This window comes from Podarcis melisellensis (genome assembly GCF_964234715.1).
Source record: "Podarcis melisellensis genome assembly, chromosome: 14".
In the NCBI taxonomy this organism is placed as follows: domain Eukaryota; kingdom Metazoa; phylum Chordata; class Lepidosauria; order Squamata; family Lacertidae; genus Podarcis; species Podarcis melisellensis.
In genome coordinates this window covers 26,778,990-26,795,913 of record NC_138546.1, presented here as the reverse complement: position 1 = coordinate 26,795,913, position 16,924 = coordinate 26,778,990, and the positions used below count along the sequence as shown (strand labels likewise).

Here is a 16,924-nt window from a genome sequence, read left to right as displayed (position 1 = left end):
TAATGGTGCTGCCCAGGACTGACCTGCTGGGGGCCTGAAGGGCCTGGCCCTGCTTCTCTCTGCCTGGCTTGGGGCAGGGCCTGACAGGCTCCATAAAGGAGTGCTGCTGCTGCTGCTGTGGGGCAGAGAGGGCTCCATTTTTTTTGTTTTGTTTTCAAATTGCTTTTATTTTTCACGTGTGTCATTTTAAATTGTGATTGATATTAATGCTGTATTCTTAGTTTTAGATTTTATGATTTATGTGGAAATTGTTTTCCATTTGGCTGCGTATTTTTTTGATGTGTTTTGTTTATTGTTAATGACTTCTGTTATGTTGGTAATTACGTAAATCTGGTGATGTTGTAAGCTACCCTGAGCATTGTTTTTAGCTATAGAAAGGTGGCATAAAAATAAAATGATGATGATGATGACGAAAGACAAAGAAGTCCAGTCATTCATCAGTGATGGAGTTGCTCACACTGAGCTCCTCCTCCTTCCCATCTAAAAACAACACCTGCTTCTACGGCATGCGCCCATGGTGAACTGTCACTGTGCCCTTTGTTCTTAATGAATGGCGTGTTTTGGGAGAAGGGGGCTCAGTTATGCTGTCCAGTGACGTGTCAGCTAGCTGCTCTGTCTCCCCTCTACCTTCTCCTAACACCTCATAACTCTTCTGTTCGCCTGTCTCTGAACTGTTATCTTCCTCAAAGCCCTGCTGTAATTTGAGACTGCCTTCCTCTTCTCTGGAAGCTACAGGAGAAGGGCGGGGGATGAACTCCACCACTCCTCGTCCTCTTCAGTCCAGTCCCTGACACTTGGATGGATCTAAAAGAGGACTGGACAAATTCATAGAGGAGAAGGCTATCCATGGTTGCTAGCCACTCTGCTATGTTCTACCTCCTCTCAGAGGCAGTATTGCTTCTAAATACAGTGGTACCTTGGGTTAAGAACTTAATTCGTACTGGAGGTCCGTTCTTAACCTGAAACTGTTCTTAACCTGAAGCGCCACTTTAGCTAAGGGGACCTCCCACTGGCTGCTGCTGCTGCTGAACGATTTCTGTTCTCATCCTGAAGCAAAGTTCTTAACCTGAGGTATTATTTCTGGGTTGGCGGAGTCTGTAACCTGAAGTGTCTGTAACCTGAAGCGTCTGTAACCCGAAGTACCACTGTATCAGTTTCTGGACAGCACAAGAGCGGAGAGGGCGTTTGTTGCTCAGGTTCTGCTGTGAGAACAAGGTGCTGGATTAGATGGGCTTGACCATTGGCATGACCCAGCAGGGCTCGTATTATGTTCTTATGCCAGGCTGGCAATCCAAAGGTGGCCTGCCACACGGAATAAGCTGAGACGGGGAACATTTGTGATTCTCCGAATGTTGTTGGGCTCCAACTCCCATCAGCTCCAAAGGCAGGGAATGCCAAAAAAATGGTGCCTCTTTACATCCCTGGCCAATGGGCAGGGATGATGGGAGCTGGAGTCCTTCAACATCTGGAGGGCCACAGGGTCCCCATCCTCTATCATGATTGTTGCTCAGAGCATGCTTGAGCCCAAAGGGAGCTCCCCCCCACGGGACTCACAGCCTACTCAGGTTTCCTTGCTGTTTTGAATGACCTCCCCCTGTAGTCCTCTCCTTTGGACAGGCCTGAGAATCACTTGCAGGTGTCATCCTAAGCAAGATTGGGCTGCCCACACTCCAGACCAGTCAAGCAGCTTCCTAATGCACAACCTGATGTCCTCTGGATATTTCGGATGACAACTCCCATCAGCCCCCACTGAGGACACCAGGTTCAGAAAGGCTGGTTGAGTGCATCGGCCCAAAGTCAATTTGCTATCTGACCTCATTCTCCATGTTTGCTATGTAACATTAAAGCCAGGGAGGGCATTTCCCCCCCCCCCCAAGTCATAAAAAGTATTCATTGCACAGGAAATGCCGCGCAGGTTGTGAATACCTTGGCAATGACATTGCATACTTTTTAAATAAAAGATGGACCAGAATTTGAGCCCTATGTTCAAGTCTTGTCTCAGCACACAGGAATTGATTTTGTGTTTTCAGAAGTCCAGCACAGAAAGATGGGCATTACATACCAGCTGGGGGTGGCGCCCCAAGTCCTCGTCAGAGGGCGTCCTTCGATAATCTGTGTTGTTCCCCCCAATGTGGCATGTTATGTGTTCCTATAATAGAAGAGAAAAGCTGGAATCGCTCACTGGGAACAGAAATCCAAAAAAACACCCTGCAAAGAATGACACAGACTGGACAGCCTGTTTGGGGGATTTGCTCCCCCTGGGCACATCCTGGCCCCTAAAATACAGCTTCCGCTTGTGCAACCAGTCCGTCCCAAGGCAGCACACAAAATGTGCCCTGTGATTTAATGGGCACCTGGATTCCAGCAACAGTCCTTCTAGGAGGAAAATTCTTCCATGACCTTACAAGCTAGTCATTAAATGCCAGTGGGAGGTTTGGCTCTCTGCTGCTGCTGGCTCCTAATCTTTTCCACCTCCCCAGCCAGCTATGTGTGGAAGTGGATGGAGCCCTGAGTGCACAATTAATGCAGAAGGGCTGTAGCTCAGTGGCAGAGCACCTGCCTTGGGTGCAGAAGGCTCAGGGTTCAATCCCCGATGGCATCTCCACGTGGGGCTGGGAACGTCTCTTGCCTGAAACCCCTGGAATGCTGCTGTGAGTCAGTGTAGGAGATACTGAGTTAGAGGAAGCAATGGCCTGGCTTTAGTCTTAAGACAGCTTCCTTTCGGAGCCAAAAACTGTAATAATTGGGTCAGGAGGGTGACTATTAGCAGAACAGATGGGAGGAAACCAAAAGATGACACAACATCTGGATGGGAGGATGGTACAGCCTGCCAAATTTGCCATTGGGGGCCCAGTTTTATAAAAAGCGCTAAAGCTGGACACAGGAGACTGCCAAGCCAGACCACTGGGTTCCATCTAGCTCAATATCATTGACACGGGCTGGCAGCAGCTCTCCAGGGTTTCAGAAAGGCAGCCTTCCCAGCCCTACCCAGAGATGAAACCTGGGGCCTTCTGCGTGCACAGCAGATGTTGTGTCCCTGAGCCATGGCTCTTCCTGGTAAGCACCACAAGTCTTTACGTGAGCCAAAGGGGTTTGATCCTAGAACTGGAAGTTGCTTACAAGGGGTAGGGGAAAGTCTGAGCATCATGACACCACATTAAATTTGGAGGTTGATATGATCACACCATCAAATTTGGGGGTTGGGGGAAAACTCCCTACATTGTGGCTTCTTGCTGGAGCATCCTGATTTGTAACCCACACCTTAAAGTTCCTTTGAGGCTATTTTTAAAAAAATCCCTTAAGAATCACAAATAAAATTTCTAGCTACCTCATCCACATGGAAGCCTGCTAGCTGCAGAAGGCGATTGCCTCCCCGTGTGGCCACAGGGACTGTGATTTTGATAGCCATGGCATCAACAGGAAAGAGGCCCAGATTCTGCAGCTGTGAAAGTTGACAAACACACACCAGATCAATACCCTTCTGCAAGGGAACATCCCTCCTCCTCTTCCCCCAACAGGTTCCTTCACTACCTTAAAGGTACAGTTAAAAGGCGGGCCGATGCTGTCATATCTCTCCAGAGAATTGTTTGACTTGACCTCGTAGTAATTCTGGCTGGGGCTCCTGAATAACGGCAAAAAGGAGAAAACTCATCCATCCATAGTTCAATTACAATTTATTTTACAATTTATTTATTTACGGCTATTAGCCCATAAAATATGTACAAACATAAAAACACAGAAGCATAAAAACCGGTACATCTAACAACAGAAGGGGAACACCACAATGCAAGGGTGGTCATTGAACAGTGACAGTAACGGCTTGGGGCCCGGAAAGATCCAAGGGGCGGTTCACAGAAAAAGGAGAACTGGAGACGAGATCCGTCATGCACTCTCATCATGACTGTCCGATTAGTTTTTGGTCCATAGTTCAACTAAGGGTGTGTTCACATTTCTGTCTTAGAGCAAAGTAAAGTTGTTCCCTTCCCCCCTCCCCGCTGAGGATGTTTCACAGCTGAGCTCTTTTGCCCCTTAGTTCACATCAGCAGGGCTTCATTAGTGTCAGATTCATTTCTGTTTGTATACATCCTTTGGATGTCTTTATCCCATGCAAAGGTGGTCACACCTTGGCTAGAGGTGAATTAGGAACAGCTTAAGGGCTCCAATCAACACACCAAACAGTAGTACCTTATAAGAAGCAAGGCATTTGAAATGGTTTTTAATATTGTTCTTAATGTGCTCTAATCTGTCCTGGGACCTTAGGGTGAAGGGCAGGTAATTCATATTAGTAGTAGCAGCAGTAGCAGTAAGTCCAGGATACACCTACATTTTTAATAATGCTGTGTGAACTCAGATTAAAACCCCAACACTGGAAACATAGTGAGTGCCATTAAACAGGAGCATGAATGCACACAGTGGGGTGGAAATTTCAGCGTTAACAAATCAAAGCACTATAAAGACTCCACTCAAGGCCATCAGAAGTACCTGGTGAAAAGCAGGTCTGTTTCATACTTCAGCGGAAACTTTAGGAGGGCAGAATTGTCGTCTTTGGTGTTTTCCTGTTCCTCACTGTCACTAGAATACAGAAGAACCAGAAGCTCATTTAGGTGACACAGCAAGACTCAGAAGCCAGCAGATTAACAGGGAATGTGCTAATGTTGATGAGAAGGCAAAGGCCCCTCCAAACTGGTGCTTTTTTAAAGGTGTCTTCTACTACATCATTCGGTCTGGAGACTGAGGTCCAGCTCCGAAGGCCTTCTGGCAGTTCCCTCACTGTGAAAAGTGAGGTTACAGGGCCTTCTCAGTAGTGGCACCTGCCCTGTGGAATGTCCTCCCATCAGATGTCAAGGAAATAAACAGCTATCTGACTTTGAGAAGGCATCTGAAGGTAGTCCTGTTTAGGGAAGTTTTTAATGTTTGATGTTTTATCGTGTTTTTAATATTGTGTTGGGAGCTACCCAGAGTGGCTGGGGAAATCCAGCCAGATGGGCGGGGTATGTATTATTATTATTATTATTATTATTATTATTATTAATAATAATAGCCTCACAACGAACCTGTGAGAAAGGGTTAGACTGAGAGACTGACTGGCCCCAGGTCACCCAGGGAGTTTCCTGGCCAAGGGAGACTAGAACCCTGGTCTCCCAGGGGACAGCTACAGGATTTCAGCAGGAAGCTGCAAAATGTACACAGAGAGGAAATGGAGCAGTAGGTCTGCCCCAAAACTGTTCCAGGAGCAAAGAGCATTGAAAATGGGATGGAGGAGAACTGTCCAGACGCCACCATGAGCACAATTATTTGTGAATGTGCCTGGAGGGGCTGTAAGCAGCTGCCTGCTCAGATTCAGCTGCATGAGGAACGTTGTGGACCTAGGCTGCTTACAAGAAGTTCCTACTGAATGGGATTAGGAGCTGTTAGCACTTATAAATATACAGAGAGAGAGAGAGAGCTCAGTTTTTCTTCTGTGGCATCAGTGCCAGGATTGGCGCTGGTCCCCTTTCCAAGAGTAGCAATTTCTCTTACTTATACTCTGGGTGACTTTGGCAGTAGACAGAACTTTCCCCTTGCCACTCGCCAATACTATGCTGGCCTAGCGGGATATAGAGATGTATAAAAGGGGATTTCTGGCTGACACAGCATGATTCACGAGCTGTGCGAAGTTAATCCACTCTGCAGTTGAAGTGAACAGAATTTTTTGTCATTTTCCAAGTGCTCATCTTACCAATTTTTGACACAGCTCTGGGTTCTCTAAGTGCTCTCTCTCTCTCTCTCTCTCTCTCTCTCTCAATCTGCCCAAGTTTAAGGAACTTTCACCCACATCTGAAACATCGCCTCCACTGCCATTTCTGTGATAGCAATTTAGTATCCGTACCTTAAATGCACCTACGGGGAAGTAATTCTTTTAATTCTCTTATTCCCGCCCCCCTTTTTAGCAAAAATTCAAAACTGAGAGATGGTGACTGACCCACCATTGAACCCATAATAAGGTACTGTGCAGAAGTCCCATTGGATTGGGGATATTTACATTTTTAAGGGATGGAATGTGAGGTCTTTTTCCTTCCCTGCCCCGATTTCTCCAGCGGGTTTGGCACAATGCTGGAAAAGGTCCCTCTGACATCATACAGGGAATGGGAGGGAGCTATGATTTACAAGTGAAACTGTGGGTTTTCTAACCACCAAAGTTAGCTTTGTTTTCATAGCACCTGGGGTCTCTTAGGAGTGAGGGAGACCTGGCAGGTTTCACAAAGGCTCAAATTTTATAAGCAACATTTATTGGGCTTGTGTGTGTGTGTGTGTGTGTGTGCGTGCATGCACAGACAATGACAGCCTCTGTATTCCACTGTATATTTTCACAGCACAGCTAGACAATGCTCCCCGCCAAAGATATATACTAGCATAAAAAGGTAAAGGGACCCCTGACCATTAGGTCCAGTCGTGACTGACTCTGAGGTTGCAGCGCTCATCTCGCTTTATTGGTCAAGGGAGCCGGTGTACAGCTTCCGGGTCCTGTGGCCAGCATGACTAAGCCGCTTCTGGCGAACCAGAGCAGCGCATGGAAACACCGTTTACCTTCCCGCCAGAGCGGTACCTATTTATCTACTTGCACTTTGACGTGCTTTCGAACTGCTAGGTTGGCAGGAGCAGGGATCGATGCAACAGGAGCTCACCCCGTTGCGGGGATTCGAACCGCCAACCTTCTGATCGGCAAGTCCTAGGCTCTGTGGTTTAACCCACAGCACCACCCGCGTCCCTATTTACTAGCATATGTATGCATAAATGTATGCAATTTCCACAGTTTGCAGGAACCGAGGATTTACCCCGTGCTGGACAAGAGTCCACTCATGTGAAGGATGAGGACCAGCATCAGGACCACACTGTCTAAATGGTCACTTTGCTGTCTCTGGCATGGGGACATCCAAGCTTACTTCTGTCCCATTGTCAGTGATGCCAGTTTGGGTGGGTTGGGACTCCTAGAGGCATTGCTGGGCCTTGAAGCCATGCCCCTCATCTACTAGCCATGCCCATTCAGTTCCCTCTTGCCTGTGACCCCCTCCCTCCCTTTTAAAAAAAGAAATGGAATTTGAAATAGAAGAAACAGGCCACAATACATGGGGGCTATTTAAGTGCCTAGGAGAAAAGGCAGGACAGAATTGTAACAAATAAGAGGTATGTAAGCTATCTTATTTGTTTGGTGAATTAGTTGTTTCATAAAATGTATGAAGAACTTGATTGTAAATGAAATGATATTAAAGCAGTTTACAAAAAAAAAAAAGATTATCATTTTTTTAAAAAAGCAGTTGAAAACCATTATATAAAACCTTCAAAAATAATTGAAATCAACTATAAGCAAAAAACCAGGTTTGTACACACGCCAACATTTTGCATGTTTGGATAAGCTTGCCTAAATAGAAATGTTTTCAGCAGTCACCTGTTGCCAATAAGCAGGGAGTTCCAAAGTATAAATGCATGTGGTGGAGAGAATTCACAGAGAAAAGCTTTTCTGCCTCTCTCATAATGCCCCCAAAACCTGTCCACCTTACTTGGATGGCAAATAATTTCTGTGCACCCAGAGCATTGTGGAGTTCCCTGCCCACAGAGCTATTGAATGGTTGGGGTTTTAGCACCTGCAGTTTCATTCTTTTAAATACACCATTCACCAACTGCTGAGCCTTTGGGAAGAGGCAGGCTAGACACTCAGAAGCCTCTGAGTATACGTTTCGGAAGCCTCTCTGTTCTGACTCAGAAGCATCAGAGAGGGAAACAGCCTGGGGAAGAACGGGATGCAGGCAGTGGTGGTGGGGAGGGGAAATGAGTGGATGTAAAAAAAGAAAGAAAGAAAGGAGAAAAATAATGTTATTGCCGACCTGTTGGCAGTCAAAGAGATCTCCAGATTTTGGAGGAAAATAGATTTGCTGAACTCAAAATCCAGGCGAAAAGCCACCTGCAGAGATTGAAAACAGACAGATGCATTAAGGAAAACAACTCAGGAACATTTCCCACAGCCATCTGGAGCAAACACTAGACTGTCAGGACAAGAGTCCTGTAGCCAACGTTTAGTCATAAAACTGAATTGAAATTAATGGACTTGACCAACTTAGGTTAGGCGAACATTTCCATCAACTCAGTTTGAAATCAGCAACCTATCAAAGGTCCATCAGTCGCCCCTGGTGTATGATGTGAAAGTCATAGAAACATTCAAAGTATCTTATTTCTCAGCCAGACCCATTGGGCTCCATCTAGCTCAGCATTGTCTACACTGATTGGCAGTAGCTCTTCAGGTTCATGCCTGCAGTTGCCAGGGATTGAACCTGGGACCTTCTGGGTGCAAGGAAAATGCTCTGCCACTGAGCTATGGACCTTAGTTTTACCTTTCTGATTGCAACAGTGATTGGAGAGGCACTTAGTAAGTCTGATTAGTTGCATTGTGTTGCCCAGTTCACTTACACTGGGGGTGTTGCCTTGCTGAAAGTGGGAGGTTGGCTGCCAAAAAAAGACGCTCTAACTACATTTTTTTTTAAAAAAAGCCCCAGGTCTGTGCACAGCTGATTATAATATTAAAATTCCCCTCCTTGGGCTCCGAGGGCTGAATTTTCCATTTTTAGCTTCTATTTGCTTTGGCAGAGCTGTACATATTCGATGCCATACAGATGCATTATGATAGTATTTCATGGTCCAAAAGCACACAGGGCTGCTTTATTGCAAAGGCTAAATCTTAGCGCCGTGATTAGATCAAATCCATCACTGTCAATCCCTTGCCAAGCCGAGGTTTCAATCTTAACATTTTCTTTAGAATCTGGGAAGCCTCTCATTGCCTTCAACTTCTTCTCTGTCTGCCTGTAGATCTTCCAAGGCTTTCCTTCCAGCCTAAAGTGGATATGAGGGATAATTTATTTTCCAGGTAGATCATCTATGACAGCACAGTGAAACTTCTTCTGTTTAAGGAGTCAGGAGAGTTAGGATGGGAGAGTTCAGCTGCCCAACATCGTTTCAAGCCCTGAACATCCTCTCAGGGTCTCTGCTGAGGAATCCTGATGGAAGTTGTTATGAAAATGAAATAATGAAGATGTCTCCTCCTGGGCCAGGCCAGTGGTCCATCTTGGGTAGGACTGCCTTCTCTGACTGGCATCAACATTCCAAGGTATTCGGCAGAGAGAAACCCTTTGCTTACTTGAAGATGCCAGGGACTGACCTTCTGCATGCAAGGCAGGTGACCTAGAGGCCTCTCTTAAACCATCCATGTGCTTTGCATACAGACTTGAGCTTACATAGCTAAGAGCATGATGAGTTGATAAGCTGCCAAAAGAGAGGAACAGGCTAGTGTTGTCACTATGGGATTTATAGATTTTAAGTAAACTGGAGGACTCCATCAGCCTCAGTTTCCTATAAGTTTGCTTTACGTTATGGGATGGAACAAAGACTCGGCCTACTAGAGAATGATGAGGGAAAAATACTCAGTGTGTAGTTACACGATGGAATTCCCTCCCACAAGAGGCAGTGCTGGCCAATATCCTGAATAGCTTTAAAAGAGGATTAGACAAAATCATGGAGGAGAAGGCCGTCAATGGATACTAACCATGATGGCTATGCTTTGTCTCCACAGTTAGAGGCAGACACATGGAGCCAACTCCTAGGGGCTGAGGAGCCTTCAGTCCCCCCCATTAAAATATTTGAGAGAGCCAGCCCCCTCTCAAAGTTGATGGGCATGGCCATTCAAATGGTGTGCATGTGTCACATCATGTGATCGATTATGCAGCATGGGGCTTATCTGTCACCCCCCTCCAATATTTTATTCAAGTTGGCAGCACTGGAGGCAGAAATGCATCTTAATACCAGTATCTGGAAACAACGGGAGGGGAGAGGGCTCTCGTGCTCAAGTCCTGCTTGTAGGCTTCCCATTGGGGCATCTGACTGCCCCCTGTGAGAGCAGGATGCTTGCCTGGATGGGTAATGGTCTGATCCGGGAGAGCTCCTCTTATGTTCTTAATACAATCTACTTAGAGGTGAGAGGTGATATGACAGCTGTCTTCCAATATCTAAAGGGTTGCCCCATGGAAGATGGAGCAAGTTTGTTTTCTGCTGCTCCAGAGGGGAGGCCCCGAATCAATGGATTCAAATGACAAGAAAGGTGATTCTGACTGAACATTAGAAAGAACTTTCCGACAGTAACAACTATTCAACAGTGGGCTGGACTACCTGAAAAGGTGGTGGACTCTTTTTTCTTTTTAAAAAAGTTTTTATTTACAATTTCCGTTTATGCATTTTACAACAATTATTCAATCATAGTTTTAACTCTGACTCCCTACCCCAATTTCTGTGGGGGAAGGTGGTGGACTCTTCAATATTGCAGAAATCCCGGTAGCGGTCGTCTTTTAAACATATGACTCGCACTGCGCTGCCATTTTGCTTCACAGAGAAACCGGAAGCCATTCTGTCAGAGATTCTTTAGCTGTGATTCCTGAATTGCTGGGGGTTGGACTAGAGGACCTTTGGGTCCCTTCTGACAACTCTACAATTCTATGATTCTATTCTCATTCCATACTGCAGTCACATCTGGATTTGGCCAGAAGCTTTAACTAAAATGAACTATTCCTTGGCATAAACAAGCCATAAAAGGTAAGAAGGAATCCATCCGCCATGGCTACCAAGAACTATAAAGTGTGGAATCTTTGAACACTTGTGTCTCCCCAAACATCCTTCCTCGAATACGTAAGAAGATGGTCTGAACCCACAACAGCTCCAAGAATCTAACATGGGGCTGAAAGTGCCCCTGCTGAAAACAGGAGAAATCTGAGTCTAATATAATCCCCAAACCCAGTGGTTGCAAAACAGGAAAAAAAGGTGACTCATACAGCAGCAAAGGAATTTGGGGGCTAAATTACCCAAAAGCCACTGTCAAAGTGCTCCAGAGGATTAGAGCAAACGTTTTTGGAATCAGCCTTCTGGTTTTGACTGCCCAAACAAAGGCCTCTGAGGATTCTGGGCCATCTATAAGCAGCTGAAATTTCTTTGCTCACTGGTTGCTTCCTAACTTGGCTTCCCGGCGGAGCTCTGCAGCCTTGAAAAAGCAAATATTCCAATTATTTGTGTGTGTGTGTGGAGTCCTTAACGTCTCAAACTGAGCTGGGAAAGCAACTGGGATTAGGGTGGATGATGAATCTACTTAGAGCAACATCGCTCCATGAAATTCTGGAGAGGGCTAACCTCCCACCCTTGAAGGTTGTGCACCCCAGCACCCCGAATGGCTATACCATTTTATAATATGGTCAGTGGCATACTGCTCCAGGGTTGTGGGGGTTGAAGACCCGCTGCTATTTCTGCAGCAGGGTCCCTGTCTTCAGCATCCCAGAGGCACCCCAACAGCAGATAAGAGGAGCTTTTTAGCCCCTCTATGCTCCAAATGGGACGCGGGTGGCGCTGTGGGTTAAACCACAGAGCCTATGGCCTGCCGATCAGAAGGTCGGCGGTTTGAATCCCCGCAATGGGGTGAGCTCCTGTTGCTCAGTCCCTGCTCCTGCCCACCTAGCAGTTCGAAAGCACGTCAAAGTGCAAGTAGATAAATAGGCACTGCTCTAGTGGGAAGGTAAATGGCGTTTCTGTGCACTGCTCTGGTTCGCCAGAAGCGGCTTTGTCATGCTGGCCACATGACCTGGAAAAACTTTCTGCAGACAAACGTTGGCTCCCTCAACCAATAAAGCGAGATGAGCGTCACAACCCCAGAGTCAGCCACAACTGGACCTAACGGTCAGGGGTCCCTTTACCTTTATGCTCCAAATATAAGCATTTTATATTGGAAACTGCCTTGTGATCCTCAGATGAAGGGTGGTATAGAAATTTCATAAATAATGAAAAAATAATCATAGAATTGTTGAGTTAGAAGGGACCCTGAGTATCATCCAGTCTATCCCCCTGCAATGCAGGAATATGCAGCTCTCCATTACGGGGACTGAACCTGCAACCTTGGCATTCTCAGGACCAAACTCTAACACATCAGAGCTGTTTAGGAACACTGAAAACACAAGGTGTTTGGGTTTCAAGAGAATGGGGTGCAGGTTCTGTTATATGCAGTGGAATATCAAAGAAAACACAACTTAAAGTCATTCTGAAATGAACACTCCAATTCATGTGCAAAGAACATAGTTCTAGCTGAAAGGCAATTCATGGAGATCTGCACCAATCATTACAATGCATCCCTTATTATTATTATTGTATAATTATGAGATTATTGTATAATCTTAGAAGAAGAGGCATAGCTGTGACTATCACAAAGGGATCCTGCAATACAGAATGTGGTATATCTGCAGATTAATATACAATGATTCCACGGAGACAGAGCTATCAGAATTCTGGCTTAGGGTTACCAGCAGAGAAAAGGGTGCATTGTCAGAGGACCATGATGAAGAGACTTGTGGGACGAGCTGTGGAAGCTCTGGGAGCCTGATGTGTGTACAGGCCACCTGTGGAGGAACAGAGATATAGAACCTAACAAGGGCATCATCAGTGATGCCAGCGAGTCTCATGGTCTCAGAAACAGGTATGGATACAGTAGTGGACAAGTATTTCACCAACTCCCATCCTCCAGTTTTGTAGAATGGAGAGCTCTTTTGATGTTCAATGCAGGTGGAACACAAGAAGCTGCCTTGTTCTGAGTCAGACCCATTGGTCCATCTTGTTCAACATTGTCTACACTCTGGAAACAGCTGTCCAAGATTTCTGGCAGGGAGTCTCTCCTAGCCCTACCTGGAGTTGCTGCCAGAGATTGACCCTGGGACCTTCTGCATGCATCACTGAAGCTTTTCGTTTTATTTTGGGGGGTTACTTTCCCAGTGTCGGGAATTGCTGCTGCCCTACTCATTGGAAGGCAAACTTGCCTTAGACTAGCTTGGACCTTACAGCAGCTCTCTAAGAAAGAGGTGGTTGCAGTGGCATAGCGTGGGTTGTCAGCACCCGGGGCAAGGCAAGTAATTTGCGCCCCCTAACCCGTGGATTTGCTCCCCCTAACCCTAACCCCCAGATGTTGCACCCGGTGCAGCCGGCCCCCCTGCACCCCCCACACTACGCCACTGGGTGGTTGAGAGGCTGGTCAACAGCTCCTGTTTAGAGAAAGCTCCATGGTTTTTGCCTCACCTTGAGGATGTCCCCAAAAGCGGGCTGTGAGCTCAAGTTTGCCTTGGCTGCCTCCTTTTCCCTATTTTAGCTGGTGCTTGTTTTGTGCGCAGGTGCCCCAGAGCCTCTTACCTTTGCTTTGGCTCGGAAGAATGGATAGCTGACATTGCAAACCCTCCGGTTCGGATGCTTCTCTTCAGACACGCACTCAATATTAATGTCCAGGTCATCCTGAAACGGAAGGGAAAGAATTGACGCTAGCTTTGCATGGGAACTAGATTGCAAAGAGGCCCCCCAAAGCATTTTGAAATGCAGTCTCATTGCCTGGTATACCACTCTACCTTGCGTTTAATGAAACTACTCTGCTTCTTTAAGACGTGATATTTGCCCCTCACTTATGCCTTGGAAGGACAGTTCTGGAAACCCGCTGGGTGCTGTCTTATCAGAAGGCATACAGGCAGGTTGGCATGAGAAACAGTGCTTTGTAGGGAACGACCTTTACTATTGGTCACACTGGCATGTCCTAAAAGAGGAGTCTAGTGATTGCAAGTTACTTTGATCATACTGGCACTGTCCATTTAGGGCACACAGCACCCCCTATCTTCTGAAACAACAATGGGACACTAGCTCCACCCAAGGCAGGCTGGAGAACAGCAACAACTGACAAAAGATAGACAAAATATATTACAAGGACAGGAAGAAACACTAGACAGAATAATTGTCACACACAGGAAGGAGAAAGTAAATGCTTCATCTGTAGGCGTAGAAATCAAAGTGTCAATACGAATAGAAGTCATTAAAACGGCTGTTGCGACATAAAGGATATATTTGGACTGGAGCGTAATTGGAATTTATAAGATTTTGGAACACAGAAACAAGGTAAATCACTTAACCATCAATTCAAGTATGTGGAGGGCCACCTAAATTATATCATTTGGCATCTCAGTGATTGCTATTATTAATTGTATTGTAATTTGGCATTGTTATAATGAGGCTATTGTTGGATTGTTGTAATTGAAAGCTAATAAAAATTCTTATCAAAATAAAGCACAGCACCCCCTAAAGAATCCCAGGAATTGTAAATTTGTTAAGGGTGCTGAGATCTGTAGCTCTGTGAGGGCTTAATTACAGTTCCCAGGGAAGCCATGTGTTTAAATGTTATTTAAATATGTGGAGTTGATGTGACCACTGCTTTGTAAGGGAATCTGAAAATTAACACAGTTCCAGGGAGTTTTGTAATAAACCACTTGGGGCTGATGTATTTGTCCTGACGTGAAAGGTGATTTGCAAAAGCATTTTGACATGGGGGAAAGAACACACTCTTGGCTTCTGGATTCAAACTCAGAACCTCCCCCTTCTTATAGGAGATTCCTTTCATAATACAGTGGTACCTCGAGTTAAAAGCTTAATTCATTCTGGAGGTCCGTTCTTAACCTGAAACTTTTCTTAACCTGAGGTACCATTTTAGTTAATGGGGCCTCCCGCTGCCACTGCGCCGCGGCCGCACAATTTCTGTTCTCATCCTGAAGTAAAGTTCTTAACCCAAGGTACTTTTTCTGGGTTAGCCAAGTCTGTAACCTGAAGCGTCTGTAACCTGAAGTGTCTGTAACCCAAGGTACCACTGTATGGAATAGCTGAGAGCCTCGAATCTGTTTTTACAAGTCGACAAAACATTTCCTTTATTTGCTGCCCCTGTGTTTGTTCTGGTTTCGTCTGTTCATGTTGTTCTTTGGTTAAGTTTGGAGTAATTCATCAGTAAAAAGAGAGAAGCTTTTTGCACTTTTCCTATTTTGTGGTTAATCTTTCCTGCAATTTTCCACTGGCAGAGCCTTTTAAACCAACACAAGGAAGACACTTGATGCTTGGTGGCTAGAGCAAGCTCAGCATATTTACTAATAAAGAGGGAGAGAGAGCATGGCTTGTCCAAAGCTCGCGGCAAAGTGCTTACACACACTGTCAACACTTCACCATTTACTGCGAGTCTAGACGGCAACATTGGGAAGAGGACGTTTCAGAGGACCAGCTAGGAAGTCGTCACAATTGGGAGGCATTCCTATGAAAAGAAATACAACCCGCTGTGGCTGGCTTGTTGGGACTGGTGGGGCAGAAGGCAGGGAGGTCAACAGTAGGTGGCGCCAGAGCCAATGACAGATGGGGCACCCTGTGGCTGGTTGTGAATAGGAAAGCAGAATGGTGGGGCAGTGGCTAATTTGGCCTAATGTATGAAGCTCCTCTGAATGTAATTTTCTGATGGATTATGATGATGATCAGTGCTTTTTTCTAAAAAAAATATGCTTGGGGGTACTCTCATTTTCTGACTCATATTAAAATACTGCCGCAATAAGGCCAAACTTAGATTCACAAGTGTTTAGGGGAATGCGTCCCCCTGCGTCCCCCCAGAAAAAAAGCACTGTTGATGATAATGATGATGATTTATTTGCACCCCGTAAATGACTGGGTTGCACCAGCCACTCTGGGTGACTTCCAGCATGTATAAAAACACAGTAAAACATTAAACCTTAAAAAGTTTTCCTATACAGGGCTGCCTTCAGGTCTTTCCTAAGTGCTATATAATTACTCATCTCCTTAACATCTGATGGGAGGGAATTCCACAGGGTGGGTGCCACTACAGAGAAGGCCCTCTGCCCTCTGCCAAGCACAACCGCTTAGCCCAGCACTGTATTTCTATCAGCAGCCAATCAGATGTCTTTGGGAAGGCCTTGAAAAGGACATAAAGGTGACATCCATCAGCCCTTGCCTCTCAGCAAACTGGAATTCAGAGGAATACTGCTTCCATATATGGAGGCTCCATCCTGGGCCATTGTGGCTAGTTACGAGGATCATCAAATACCACATCAATGAATCTACATTTAGGCTCAGCATAATGACTGCTATGACTGCTTCAGTATCACAGCCTGTGATGTTGCAGTGGTAGCATCACAAGCCAAAAATGGGGGGGGGCATTCCAGTGGAGCAGGGACAGGAGTCAGCAACAGCTCATTCACGCTTCTTGAACCATTAAGTGAACCAAAATGCAGCCATCCTTTGGACCTTGCAGGTCTCCAAATGATGCAATGGAGCTCTCCAGCCAAGAGAAATACACAAAAAAGGCACACCTTTGTGAAAACAGCATGCAGAGCTATAGAACATTTAGGGGAAATTGCTTCCCAAGGTGTGCATATTAGGCAAAACTCGGTGCAAATTTTCACAAATGGGTGAAGATGGAAAAATGAGAAAACAGAGAGAAAGCTGCTGGCCTCATGCATGGAGGCACAGCAATGGTGTTCTATCCTAGTTGTAAAACAGGTAACAGAAAGAAGGTGTTGCAAAGGCGAGGCTGAGAGATGCAGTAGCAGGGTGCTTCACTGGGATTGCAGCTGACACTGAGGTGAATGGAGAACTGAACTGAATACAGTGGTACCTCTGGTTAAGAATTCATTCCGGAGGTCTGTTCTTAACCTGAAACTGTTCTTAACCTGAGGTACCACTTTAGCTAATGGGGCCTCCCGCTGCTACCACGTGATTTCTGTTCTCATCCTGAGGTAAAGTTCTTAACCTGAGGTACTACTTCCGGATTAGCAGAGTCTGTAACCCGAAGTGTTTGTAACCCAAGGTACCACTGTACTGGAAAAATATGAGAAACTGCGAGAAACCAAAATGGACAGATTTGCTCCTCTCTACTTGAAATGAAATGAGCCACTGTCATGGCTCCTTGTCGCTTTTGCTGCTCTCAGCGGAGGCAATGTGTATGGTTACAGCACCACTGTAAAAATGACAAACCCTAGAGGGCCAAGGCAGTGACAGAAAAGCTGCTTCATCCACA

At 45.8% G+C, this 16,924-nt stretch overlaps 1 protein-coding gene across 1 annotated transcript in view; it reads right to left on the bottom strand.

Moving 5' to 3' along the window:
• Positions 1-16,924, bottom strand: part of ITGA11 (integrin subunit alpha 11) — a 90,035-nt gene that overhangs the window by 6,447 nt on the left and 66,664 nt on the right. The window contains exons 21-26 of the mRNA XM_081888419.1: positions 13,234-13,332; positions 7,863-7,939; positions 4,483-4,572; positions 3,532-3,622; positions 3,329-3,442; positions 2,063-2,149 (exon numbers count right to left, since the gene is read on the bottom strand). Of these exons, the coding sequence (XP_081744545.1) occupies positions 2,063-2,149; positions 3,329-3,442; positions 3,532-3,622; positions 4,483-4,572; positions 7,863-7,939; positions 13,234-13,332 (558 nt within the window). The remainder of the gene's footprint in view (positions 1-2,062; positions 2,150-3,328; positions 3,443-3,531; positions 3,623-4,482; positions 4,573-7,862; positions 7,940-13,233; positions 13,333-16,924) is intronic.